Here is a 13,575-nt window from a genome sequence, read left to right as displayed (position 1 = left end):
TGAGCTGTCTTTCTGGACTCAAGCACATGCAATAGAGAAAGTGCACCAACCGGGAAAGTCTGCGTTATCTGACCGCCGTTCCCTGGGTTTGCGCCTAAAAGAATACCTGGGTGCGCTTGAATAGACGAGGTTGTCGCTTTTTGCGGTGTCGTAGTCTCCGGGAGCTGTTTGCAATGAAGATGGCCACATGTAGTAGAGCCATTGTAATGAAAACTCATTAAACCCTGCAGTTCTCAAGTTGTATGACCGCTGACCTGGAATGTCTATGGACTGGGAGGACGTGTCTTTGAGCTTGACTCGGAATGAATATCTTGCAGATCGGGCAAACCTGGTTTCGTCAGCTCTTTCCGGGCTATAGCTTCCAGGTGCTAAGAATTGTGGAAGTTCAAGCATTTCTTAGAGAACTATACTCTGTGCTTCTAATGATTCTTTTTGTGTGTGTCTGTTGTTCTCTTGCTGGAAGAGAACTGGCTCAAGAACTAGCGGACCTTTATTCTAGTGGAACTGCATTCTATTCAGATGCACAGGAACTTTACTAACCGGGAAAGTCTTTGCTATCCGGTCCTGGTACCTTCAAATGAGATCTCATTGTGTAACTTGGGGCATTTGGGTACAACACTCTTTCTCCTTTGTCCGTGTTGTACATTCCTGGAGCTGTAGAAAAAATCGCATAACTTGTGTCGTAACTTGTGACACAGTACTCCAGACGCACCCACCAGGATATTCCACGTTTTCTGGTGGCTTCTCCTTTAACTTGCAGCCGAATGAATATCGAGGGTTGCTTGTGAACACGATGGCATCTCCTTTCTCTGGATTGTAGTCTCCGGGTGCTACGGTACGGGGTGCAAACACAGGGCGGACTAAACTCGTGTGACCTTTTGCGGAATACCGAATACCCACCAGGGTAGTCCGTGTTTTCCGGTGGTTTATCTTTCAGTTTGCAGCCCATTGAGTACGTAGGATTTCTAGTGAACACAATGGGGTCGCCTCTGTCTGGGTTGTAGTTTCCTGGAGCTATGACGTCAAGTAAAAGAGTATTGCAGACAGAATGCCTGTAGACGGTATCGCCAAGAAGAGAGTGCTGTATCAGTGAGCGAGCACCCACCAGGGTATTCGATGTTTTCAGGTGGCTTATCCTTTAGCTTGCAGCCAATAGAATATCTAGGATTGCTAGTGAACACAATGGCATCGCTTCTGTCCGGATTATAATCACCAGGAGCTATGGTGAAGAAACGAGAATGTACAACCTCAAGGTTCTTGACAGTATGTGAGTAATGACAGAGAGAGAGAGCGCAATCGGGAGTATACACACCAGGGTATTCTACGTTGTCCGGCGGCTTGTCTTTTAATTTGCAGGCGATAGAATAACTAGGGATATTTGGGAAGACAATGGCGTCGCTTCTGTCAGGTCTGTAGTCTCCCGGAGCTGTGGCGCAAAGGAGTTTAAAGAGTTCAATAACCTCAACATAAATGAGTACCGTGTAACGTATGATTAGAATGAAAATGTGAAAGAAGGCTTCTACTCTCTGTGCAAGATAAGGTGCGTCGTTGTGGTATCAACCACGATGTGCAGAAGAAGGTCAGTGCCAGTGCAGGATATGCTCGAAAAAACCATACAATACCGACCGGGATTTATCTGAGGCTCAGGACTTTTCAGTCTCTTGCGAATGGAATATCTGGGCGCTCTAGGATGAACGCTTTCGTCTCCTTTTTCAGTGTCGTAGGTTCCAGGACCTATAGCACGGGCGACATGACATTAGCACCACCGCTTATGGAGATGCCCTTTGCGAGGCGCGATGACGGAACTGACCAGGCGTATGGTGGGCTTCGGGTGTCTTTGCTCTCAACTTGATGCGAATTGAGAACGTCGGACCCGAAGACAGGACCTTGCTTGCCGACTTTTCTGGCTCGTACGTTCCGGGTGCTGTATTCTCGAAAACAGCGAATCATTTATGAGACAAAGAATTCCCGTACGTGCACCTCGATGTGTCTGCGTGTACACTCTTAAAAATGAACTTCGCCACATGGCACGCATGCACGGCACGGCAATGAACACATGGCACGCTCCAAGCCAACCATCATCCCGGGTGATATCGTTCCCTTCCTTGATTTGTTGAAAACGGGAGGCGTACGCCTTTTTGTGACACTTATGCAGAAATGTTAATTGTCACAAAAAGGCGTACGACTCCCGTTTTCCACAAATCGTGTGAGAGAACGATGTCACTCGGGATGATGGTTGGCTTGGAGCGTGCTATGTGATGAAGTTCATTTTTAAGAGTGTGGGGAACTGGCAAAAAATTTACCAGGGTATTCGTGAACTTCCGGCTCTTTTTCTTTGAACTTGCATCCGAACGAGTGACGAGGAGACTTGTGATAGACTGCCGCATCCGATTTTTCTGGTTCATATGCGTCCGGAGCTAAAGAGTGCGCAGAAACAATTAACGCCATAATTACTCGTCGGCATCAAAATATTTGTCAAATGAAGTGTGCCTATGCTTGCAAGAAGCATATATACTCAACGAGGATATCTGTGGCTTTCTGGCTCTTTGTCCCTCAATTTGCATCCGAAGGAATATTCCGGCAGTTTGGTGTAGATCGCTTCGGTGCACGTTTCTGGGTTATACGTATCGGGGCCTGCAGATTAAAGCGGTACTCAAGATATAATGCACCCCTTAGCAGAGCCTTCGGTACATATCTTCCATAAAGGTGGAGAAACGATTACTCAACCGGGAAACTGGTGAGTTTCTGGCGTCTTATCTTTGAGCTTGCACCCGAAGGAATACTGCGGTCCTTTGATATGGACGATTGGATCTGACTTGTCCGGGTCATAAGCGTCGGGGGCTGTGAGTGAGACAAAGTTCAGGGAAGTCAATGTACGGTGTTCTTTCACGTAGTAGCCGACAGTTAGCGTCAAGTCATTTACGAGGTCTTAAAGGAGCACTGAGGTGACCGCAATTTTTTTTTTCGTTTTTCGGTGCAGAGTATTTTCTAACGAATAAAATGAGTTTCTGCGAAAGAACGATGAGCGCAGGTGACCTACAGAGCGAGGGCTCCGTTCCGCAGACCTTTGAGAAATCCTTCTCCTCGTGAAAAGAACGCATCACAGAACGAGAGGATGTCGTGACGTATGTTACTCCCCTCACGTGACCAGTGACGTACGGCGACACAGCTCAAGTATGTATAAGCGGCGCGTGAGCTGCGAAGGAACAAAAACACACACGAAGAAACAAGGCACGGAGTCTTCTCCACGTCACGAGAGCATCGTGTCGGCCGTACGCGGTTGCTTTCTCCAACCGTTTCTTTTTTTTTTTTTTGTAAATTCGATTGCACAGCTATAACGCACCGCAGAGCGAAAATATTTCGCACGGTGACTCCTGGTGGACAGCTTGACAGACGAGGCAGGATTTCGAGCGATGCTAAAAGTCACCTCATTGCTCCTATCGCTCAGTGCTGCTTTCTGCTCGTGACTTTTATTAAATAGTGAGGCTAGCATAACGTAACTTAACCTGGATTATCGTACACTTCGGGTTCCTTTTCTCTCAGCTTCTGTCCTATGATGTACTCAGGGGATTTGGGGAACACGATGCAGCTTGATGTTTCAGTGTTGTAGGCGTCGGGTGCTGCAGATGCAACATTTACGAGGTTTCAGCGCATGCGCTACGATAACTTCACTGTCTGTCGCAAAGCAGATGAATAGTGTATGCAATACTTAACCAGGGTAATCGTAGCTCTCTGGCTGCTTGTCTTTCAGCTTGTGACCGAATGAGTACCAAGGGCTTTTATGGTGGACAGCACCGTTAGATTTGTCAGGGTGGTAGGCATCCGGGGCTTTTAGGGTAACCATAAAACGTTTATATAAAGTAACTTATCCAGCCATGGGAAGTCAAGCAACATATACATATTTTTCACGGCACTTCTAAGTGTAATGTGCACGAACACATCGTACAACTAATGCACGTCTTCAGCAGGACGTCTAATTGACGTCACGCGCGGCTCTTTATGCTGTGGATCTTTATACTACTAAGAGAGTGGATCTATGCTCCGGTGTTTTGCCTTACATCTTATTGAACGACATCCGCTTCTACTTCGCCCTGTTATATGGTATAGTTTGCAATACCAAATAAGGTATTGCAATACCATATGTCATGTGTGTCACGTCTGCATGTGGTGTGGTGTGGTTTGGTGGTGTGGTCAAGGATTCCTCCGTGCAAAAATGAATGGGATTACTTTCGAGAAGACTCCTAGCGGTATATCAGTTATACATAATGTATACTTCATTTATCTCTGATAGCAGTTGTGGACAGCTATAACTTCGTAAAGGAATCCGAGCGAACCTCAGACATTTATAGTTCAGATTGTTGAAAATGTAGCAATGGCGTTCGTCTTCACGAGCAATGTCAAGGAAGCAATAAATATGGGTGCAGGTGTGCAAAATGTGACGAAAAAGGTGCAGTAGGTGCCATAAAAGGAGGCTACGAACCAGGAGTGTCGATTGGCTGAAAAAGGCTCTTTAGTTTGAAGCCAAAGGTGTATCGGGGCGAGCTTCGGTTTCGGTTAATAAGGTGGTGAGTTCCTTCCTGGCTGTGATCGAGCTCTGTGCAGAGGGAGGACATAAGGATAGGGGGCTTTAGTTGCGTATATAAGATAAATAAATGGAATGTGTCAGGGCAGGCGTCGCTGCACTGTGCGGAACACGACGCTTCCACGATGAACGGTTGCTGTATGTGCGGTAGTCTCCATAGACAGCGCCCGCTTGAGGTGCCGTACGCAGAAAAGCGAGACAGAAGTACATGACTTCTTTTTCTCTTTTTGTCATGAAGTGGAGAGGTGTGTCTAAAAAGTGTCGAGACTTGTGTACCACAAGGAGTAATAACGGAGACAGATACTAGAACGCTGTAAAGGGCCGACTTTTCCTGGCCCAACCCAGCCCGGGCGCATCGAAAAATGGCCCGAGCCTTCCTGTTTCTATGCGGTGCGGCCCAGTGTCTCAGCGAGGAATGCCCGGCCTGGCTTCTCCAGCTGTGACTTAAGCCTTCCCAGCGCTAACCAAACAAATTTATTAACAAATTTATAAGAAGAGAACATACTAGAACTGGCGGTTTTAAGACCGCAACAGCGCGAGACCAAAGTCCAGAATGGAAGCGGGCAAGCGCGTTGCCGTTACGCTATACAAGCGTTTCCTCCTTTCAATCGATAACCCTCTTACCAAGCTTTGCGAGCGTTATTGTGAGGAGCGATGAGCAATGCATGATTATGCATATGAATATGCATTAATGCATATGAATATGCACAGGAATTACGCAAGCACGTGATAATATGAACTAATAGTCCCGCTTTGTACGGAATTAGCTGCGTGAGCTCGCAAGGCCTGGCCATGGGTGCTGGCATATTTTATCGGTCGGGGTACGGCCCAGCCCGAAGCACAGAGCCAAGAAGGAGCACGGCCCGGCCCGCGGGCCGAGTCGGGGGCACGTGCCCGTGCAGAGCTCTAATGGCGAATTCGGGTGGTCATTTCATGGCAACACGACCTAGCGCTCGGAAATTGCTAGGTCGGCGCCCGAGCTGGATCACGTGACCGTTGCTACCCGAACATGAGTGCCAGTAATCTAGCGGTTTTAGTCACTTGGATCACGCAAGGAGCATCACGGTCGCTCGTCTTCGGGTTCCGTCTTCTGCTAAATCACGTGAACTTCGACGTGCAGGCCAATAAGGGCACTCGCCACCGTTGCAGTGCGGATGTGACGACACCGGATATAGTTGGCCAACCCGCTGCTCGGTCGTTTCGAGACCGGGCGAAAAAGGTGCTAGCTGGCAAATTCCGAGCGCTCGGAAAGCGGTACGCCAACATGCGAGATTGCTTCGCTTTGACTAAGCGAACATGACCGTTCGGGATCGGGCAAAAAAAAAAAAAAAAAACACTTGCCACGAAATGACCACCGGAATTCGCCATAACAGATACTTCCTACGATCTGGTCAAGGTGAACCACATGAACTGCCTCCAGAGGCAGATCCACGGGAGGCAGTTCCGGATGTCCTGACTCTCCTCAAGTTATGTCATCGCAATGTTCTTCTTAAGCAATGCATGTAGCATATGTTGCCACAAATCGTCACACTTCGCAGTCAGCTGGATTGGACGCGAAGGGACGTATGTAGCAATTGGACATAGCAAGCTGATGAAAGCCGGGAAAATTAATTTTCATACGCATCGAATGTCCTGCTTGCAACACGTGAAGAATATCGAAATGCTGCCTTCTAACTCTTGCGTGGTTTGCTCGCTGTAAGTTTTAGCATATAACCAGTAACGAAGAACCACAAAGTGTTCTCAACAATGCTGAATCGTTGCACCACTTTTACAGCTATGCACTTGGTTAGAACGGGAAGTACGTAGCGAATAGCGTAATGCTAAATCATTATGAGGGCTGGAATACAACAGAGCTTTTTTTTTTCTTCCAAACAAACAAACAGACAGAGCTCTCACCGGGGATGTCTTCTGGCTTGGGGTCTTTTACTTTGGCACCGAAAGTGTATCTTGGAGCGGCGGCGAGAACGCTTGTTTCCGATTTCTCGGGGTTGTAAGCACCTGGTGCTGGCGTCTTGAAGGCTTCGGGTTCTTTGAGTTTTGTAGCAATTGTGGGAGCGTTTACGGTATCTTTGCCCTTTTCAGAAAGCCCAGAGATGTTGTAGGTACCGGGCCCGGGCACGAACAAGTCTTTCTTTTCTTCCGTTCTGCGAGATGTAAGGTGGCGTTTATGAGAGGGGAGCCAAAGTTTCAAACAACAGCTGCTCTTTTTTTTTTTAGGTCACCGCTATGACAATGGAATACAAGAAGAGCACGAGCTTACTTTGCACCAAAAGTGAACGACGGTGCTTTGGCTCCTTTCGTAACATTCGTGCTGATTTGGCCACCTGATAATGCACAGAACAGTGTTACACTTCACTATACAACTTATTACAAATATTTCAGTATCTCAAGTTATTTTACGTTACGGGACGTACAATTTGATAGAAATCAGCCTGAGCATATCTCGCAACATAATCGCGAAAGAACAGTTCTAATCTCTGTTATATATAAAGTAATATATATGTAAAGTCTAATTTCTGTGGTATGAACGGAGATATGACACCCACCAATGGTAGAGGGAATGGTAAATGCGCCAGGTCCGGGTGTCTTGAAGTCAGAAGAGATGGGACCACGTCTCTTTGTTGGAGTCCATGGTCGTTGCTGGACGTAGTACCCGGACGTGAACTCGCTCTGGAAGAACACATACCAAAGACAATGAGATACATATGTCATATACGACTGTTCTTTTTTTTTTTTTGCGCATAGCGCTTTTAGGTAGCATTGTGAACGAGTGCAAAAGTGAGTGCTGCTGGCACTGGCCTTGTAGCGTAGCGCAGTGCAGCGATGTTGGTACTGTGAAGCGTGCTTCACAGCAGCACGACATGATATGCGGGAAAGCAAACTCTACGGCGCGCAATCATGAATGCTTGTAAGTGCTTCACTTGACTTTTTTTTTTTTGCAACATTCTGGCCTACTTTAGTTGCAGCCTTGCAGGGTAGTTTTTTTTATCTACTTTTCTTATTTCGTACTTCTTACAAATTTGAACGCCGAAACGCACGTCCGTCCCGACATTTTATGAGCAACAACGTACAGTGCAACGTTTCTTTATAGTACGGACCTTCTTAGCATGAAGTACGAAGTAGGCTTCTGATTAAAGTCTTGTTTCAGGACCTATACTTCAGAATAAAGCGCTGACGGAACGAGGAAGTTGACAGGACAGGACTTTTCAGTGAAATCAAAAAGCATTCTGTACCGTATCACGCGTAATAAGCCCGTTTGAACGTTATCGCCTTGCCTCCCATATTGCACCCTATATCCAGTTTAGAGAGGACATTGAGTAACTTGTGTTTCGGTCTGTACCGGTCTCCTACGTCTGTGCCCTTCCCATACGTATATTCCTCTCCAACGCTCTTACGTGTGACCACGCAGGAGGCTCTCAGCAATGCCACCGAGGTAAACCTTTCGCGAGCATCGCATGAGAACGTGGTCACGTACGAAAATGCGAGCAGCGTCGGAGCCAATAACCCACATCTGTCCGTCGACTCCCACAGGATGACGGAACGTGTTCAGTTGAACTCGCAGATGACGCGATCGTTCAAACCAGATTCAGGTCAACTCTATTCGCTACAAGCGACATTTTCTCGTAAGCGAGAACTCGTGAGAATTGTGATTGCATATCGTCTACGTAAGGCGCGGAGTATTTCCAAAGGACGAGGAGACGAAAACAATGAGTTGAGACGCTACCTCCGATTTATGAGGCAATTAAGTGAGGTAATTAATTAGCGGGAGACCGACTCACCTTACGTGTAAACCTACTCCCAATTATTTATTCGTGGGAGTTTCGGTAACATCGACTTCTATAACAAGTCGCATATACAGGGTGTGCGCAGAAAAACTTGACCAGCATTTAGGCACTTAACTTGTTGTCTACATAACGAACGAAACTCCGGTGGCGCACGATGGCGCATTTATGCCGTGCGAAATCTGCAGAAAAATCGTGGAAGCCACGCTCAGCTTAAAAAATAAACGGAGCAACGAAAACGTCGGCCTCCGTGCATCACAATAGGGCAACATGGCGGACGCAGGAGAGTTGTGTTCGGGTACCGCTAGGGGAGCTATCGGTGCAGAAATCGAAACGATGTCCCACATGGATGCTCATCGGTAGTGCCCCAAGCTGCGCCTGCAGATAACTCTCCTGAGACCGCCGTCCACTACCACGCACTGTCATGACAGCCCTATTTTAACGCATGGAAGCCGATGTTTTCGCGCTCTGTTTATTTTTTTACGCTGAGTACGGCTTCCAGAATTTTTTTGTAGCTTTCGCACGTATAAATACGCCATCGTATGCCACTGGGAGTTCCTCGGGTAAGTAGACAACGAGTTACATGTAAAAATGCGGGTCACGTTTTTCTGTACACACACTATACTATATTTTTTTAAATAATGGTATGGCAAGTATAGGGATTTAACTGCCCTTGAGCCATAAGCTCCGGATCATTGACACTATTTAACGAATACAGGTTCAAATTTTGACATTATGACGCGGTTTTGCGTTACGATTGAGTCACTGACAATGGGCACCTTTTTTTTATAGCTATACTTTGTTGCACACTTCTACTTTGTCGATGTAAACCTGTCACTCTCATTCCTCAACGTTCCCGTGAGTAAGGATGGGTTAAACTGCTCCATTTTCAGCGGCGCTCCTTTCTCCTCGTATAAGCCAAGCTCCCAATTAAAAGTAAAAAAAAAATGAAGTCCGACCGCTCAGGTAAAAAAAAAAAAAAAAAAAGCGATCGAGTTTCCGATTCGCGGGAACGCAGCTGTTGCGTGAACAGAGCTACCGCATCCGAAAAGCAAGAGTGCGCGACATTCTCTCCACCCTCATTAGCCCTAATGTCGTCGAAAACACACGGACTTCAGCGTGGGCGTGTCTCCGCTACATGGCTTCGAAAAACTCAAAGCCACCATCAAGAAGCCATACATCCAGGAAGTAAACTTCCCACTCGCTACCACGGATAGGTCACGGGGTCGCGTGACGTCGGGTCACGACGCACACGACCACTCTTAATCGTGACGTAGCTTTTGTACTCTGTTCATATCTTCCCAATGGCAATCGGTCCCTCGGGAAGTGCTCCCGCTTTAGAAAAATACGGCGCCTCGCCCACCTGAGGCAATGCTACATGACCCGTGTACATGCTGCCGGGTCGTTTACGAAAGTGTGGAACGAGTAGACAAAAGGCAAAACGGAATCGTGTCAGATGAACGGCGTATCAGATAATGAGCCTGTTACTCTCATTAGTGTTTGTTACGAACGGTGTTGCTATAGAATATGTAGATCACGCACTCCGTGCCGCTAGAAAAGGGTGCACAGAGTTGTGGTGGACGTTATATGCTGACATGGTCAGAGTAGTCCGCTGACCTGATGGGGGACATGAACTACTCTACGAGTAGGTAAGGGGTGGTCGAACTTTTTTCGATCGCGTGCCAGAAATCGCACAAATACTGTTCTGTTCGTGCTATCGCCACCATTATTTCTGCCACCCACGTACCCTGGCATTAATGAAAAGAAGAGCACACAAACTTATCGGCTAACACTTTCCGTCTTCATCTTCAACTGGTCGTTATCCCACTTCGACCCGTCGTGGTGTTGATGGCGATGGTGAAAGGGCTTGCCGTTGTCAGGCTTTCGAGCGAGCCTATCTATCAAAGCGGCTTTGGCGCGAACTTTAAATATAACGATGACGATCGCGCTGTGAAAGTTCGAGATCGAGGCATTGAAATACGAATACCTCTCCGCGCTTTCGCTTTTCCTATACTAGGGAGTGCTCATCAAGAATGTCAAATGGCTGGAGATTTACGACTAAGCACGCTCTTCCACACGTATATTCATTGCGTTTGATTGCTTTTGACATGATCGATGAAAAATTTCATTCCGTTTGCTAAACTACGCACCTCCGGTATATAGACGCTCAATGGATGCACGGTCATCAGGATTTTCTGAAGTACGGTACCAGTTTCATAAAATAATTTAGGATGGATGGTGGTGGTGGTGGTGGTGAAAGGGTTCGCCGTTGTCGACCTCACAGAGGTGGGTAACGTCACTACTGACGCCCTGCGAGATTGTGCGTCCTGGGCCGACTTCTAAGGGAACTGTGCCGACATATATCTGAAAGCGCCTGAGGAAAGCCCAGGAAAAACTTCAGGCAACACAGCCGGCACCGGGACTCGAACCCGGGTACCTCCCAGTCTCGACAAATTTAGGATAGAAGTTCTTCATGAGACGAACCAACCACACGCATTACATTAGGTGGTGATGTCTTTTGCGAAATACGACGCGAGAAAACACTATTCCGACCAGTGACACGACTACAACGCGAACACATACTCTTTTGGGTAGCCATAATAGCTGCGAAATCGACCTATAGGGGGCGACACCGGTCATCTTTCTAGTGCAGATAACATGGCGGACGATGTTCGGAGTTGATGGTTCTTTTCCGTAATTCTTGTGTATATTATTCACAGGAGGATCACGTGTGCCGCGATGGTACGATACCGTTCGGTTTCCCAATGCACCACCTACTGCACTGAACGCGGAGTGAACGTGTAAACGCAGACGACGCGAGGAAGCTATCCACACTATACGGTAGTTCATCGTTTCTCCGCAGCGCGCCGACACCGTTCGATCTCGGAGCGAATAGGAAAAGGTGCGAACGTAATCAGGGGCGTATTTCCAATCTTCCCAACTGAGTGTGACGAGTGACGCAATTAAAAAGACAGATCTCTGTTATTTGGTAAGAGCAAACCATATGTGAGGCCCAAGGTCGGCCTCGGAAACAATCGAAGGAATCAGTGGAGTCATCTTGCAATACAACTGGGGACCATTAAAAAAAAAAAAAAAAAAGAAGAACGAAAAAGTCATACACACATACATACATATTTCACGGACTGCTGCAGGAAGATTTTATGTAACATTGTGTGTGTGTGTGTGAGAGAAACCTTCAAGGTCATTAGACGCAGCCCCAGAGAGTTGAAAAGAAATGTTAGTAATTTGCTGGGCAAATTTTTCGCCCAGGGAGCAAGACGATTAAAGATACGCTGTCACAACTAATACAATTTTTGTTGTGTACATATATATATATTCCCCCGCAATTCCCTCATCATCATCATCATCATCAGTGTATCTGTTTTTGTTGTTGTCCGCCCGCAGAACTGTGGGAACGCTCAGTACGGCATGCTGTATGCAAACGTCCTTTCATGCCCAATAATGACGGCGGAAGCTACTTTCCATTAACCTTTTTGTGATAAGCCTGCCACATTCAAGACTTTCTGGAACAAACTGTTGCCTGCGACATTCGTGAAGCACCGCCCATTAATGGCATTAATGGCTGGAATAAAGAGCAGTGCAGTCAATTACCGAGAGCAGAGAAAAGACAGTTGCGTTATGCATGCTTTGCTGCGTACCGACCTTGTCCCCTCCTTAACGAATACAGTGTTCGCCTTCAATGGGGGCATTTAAGGCGGTCCGTATACTAAGCAGATGTTACACCATTCATGATTTCGCATTGACGTAAGACATAACCTCATTTCTGTCTTCATACAACTATGAGACCATAGGGAAATGTTATCGGGCTTCCCGGGCGTCTATTGATATAACATGTGCTAGATAGCCTGTGGTATGCTCGTATAGTCTGTGCTTACTAGTTGAGTACATAAGAGCACGCTGTTAGTTACGAGGTATTTTCTCAAACACTCAGCGGTATACGAGGATGCACCATGAAGGTGTAGCGAGCTTATATTGTCGCGAATCTGCTTGTTCGTGATTCTGCTTGATCCCATCAGAGTCAACGGCAGACTCAATCGACGACTTGAATTCCCTAGAATTTGCCACTGTGCCCCCTGTTATCAGATATTGAAGCGGAATATAGGTGCTGGGTTATAGGTTATAGTTATAGGAATATAATGGAGACGTACAAATTTATGACATACGGGTTATGGACCTACATGATTGTTTCAGCGATGCCTCGCCGAATCCTTACGTCAATTTATCTTCAAGAAGAAGAATCAAGAATAACAAATCATCTTGCTCACGACCTTTCTGTTCTACGCGGACTGCGCATACAACGCCACCTATATAAAGACGTCCGCCAATCATGACGTGCTTTCGGCGGCCGTAGCTATGGAGATGAGCCACAACGAGCCGCTTCTTAGCCAGTGGTAGCAACAGAAAGCCTGTGTTTGAAATCGTCTGCGGCGATTAGCCGAAGCAGACGACATCGTATAGGCACAAAGCAGGTTTTTCTGTGCCCAGGGGGCGTTGTCACTGGCCACGCCTCGACGAAGATATAAGATAAGAGAACGGGACACCGATTTACATCATTAGTACGTTGGAAAAAATAAAGTTAGGTTAAGGAAGGAAATCCACCAGAACGTGTGGCGTATGCCTCCTGGGTGGACCGTGGGCGAATAACCCGTACAAGGGCGTCGAGTGGGTGATGTAGAACGCACCGCAGAGGACGTCGCCTCTAACGTGTGGGTGTCAGAAATGACGCGACGTGAGTGTTCGACAAGGGAAGCGTGCGAGGGAACGACTGTTCTGGCTCTAATATGTGAAAATGTCTCCTCATTGCAATCCAACTATGTTCCAGCAGATAATTCTTGAATCAATTTTATTCCGCAGTACCTCGGAAGTAACCTATTAGACCGAGCCTGCCGAGCAGTCCCGTTTATATAGAATGAATGGAAAAGCATTAGACTCATCGTGCGGACTTAACTGATTTAAAATCCTACGATGCTTGCCGCACGAAACGACACGTCGCTGTACACAGCAGTGTATTACAGTGGACCTAAATATGCATGCGCACCCCAAAAATTTTAAATTTCCTGTTAGCGCCGCGAAGCAACAGTGGCTATGCGCGGCATACAGACGTGGACAGATGGAGAGAGGACAGCACGAAGGAGAAGAGGATAGGGGGTTAGTATGCGTCCTGGGCCGACTTCTGGAGGGAACTGTGCC

The 13,575-nt window shown here is 47.1% G+C and overlaps 1 protein-coding gene across 6 annotated transcripts in view; it reads right to left on the bottom strand.

The window, feature by feature from the left end:
* LOC135401386 (uncharacterized) overlaps positions 1 to 13,575 on the bottom strand; it is a 35,486-nt gene that overhangs the window by 15,711 nt on the left and 6,200 nt on the right. For all 6 annotated transcript variants that reach the window (XM_064633769.1, XM_064633770.1, XM_064633773.1 and 3 more), the window contains exons 2-19: positions 7,129 to 7,252; positions 6,843 to 6,906; positions 6,479 to 6,726; positions 4,481 to 4,594; positions 3,715 to 3,828; positions 3,507 to 3,620; positions 2,728 to 2,841; positions 2,521 to 2,634; positions 2,304 to 2,417; positions 1,811 to 1,924; positions 1,627 to 1,734; positions 1,313 to 1,426; positions 1,106 to 1,219; positions 901 to 1,014; positions 717 to 830; positions 541 to 654; positions 255 to 368; positions 51 to 164 (exon numbers count right to left, since the gene is read on the bottom strand). In XM_064633769.1, coding sequence (XP_064489839.1) covers positions 51 to 164; positions 255 to 368; positions 541 to 654; positions 717 to 830; positions 901 to 1,014; positions 1,106 to 1,219; positions 1,313 to 1,426; positions 1,627 to 1,734; positions 1,811 to 1,924; positions 2,304 to 2,417; positions 2,521 to 2,634; positions 2,728 to 2,841; positions 3,507 to 3,620; positions 3,715 to 3,828; positions 4,481 to 4,594; positions 6,479 to 6,726; positions 6,843 to 6,906; positions 7,129 to 7,252 — 2,140 coding nt within the window. The remainder of the gene's footprint in view (positions 1 to 50; positions 165 to 254; positions 369 to 540; positions 655 to 716; positions 831 to 900; positions 1,015 to 1,105; positions 1,220 to 1,312; positions 1,427 to 1,626; positions 1,735 to 1,810; positions 1,925 to 2,303; positions 2,418 to 2,520; positions 2,635 to 2,727; positions 2,842 to 3,506; positions 3,621 to 3,714; positions 3,829 to 4,480; positions 4,595 to 6,478; positions 6,727 to 6,842; positions 6,907 to 7,128; positions 7,253 to 13,575) is intronic.

This window comes from Ornithodoros turicata, chromosome 7 (assembly GCF_037126465.1).
Source record: "Ornithodoros turicata isolate Travis chromosome 7, ASM3712646v1, whole genome shotgun sequence".
NCBI classification, from domain to species: Eukaryota; Metazoa; Arthropoda; class Arachnida; order Ixodida; family Argasidae; genus Ornithodoros; species Ornithodoros turicata.
This window is presented reverse-complemented; position numbering and strand designations above follow the sequence as displayed.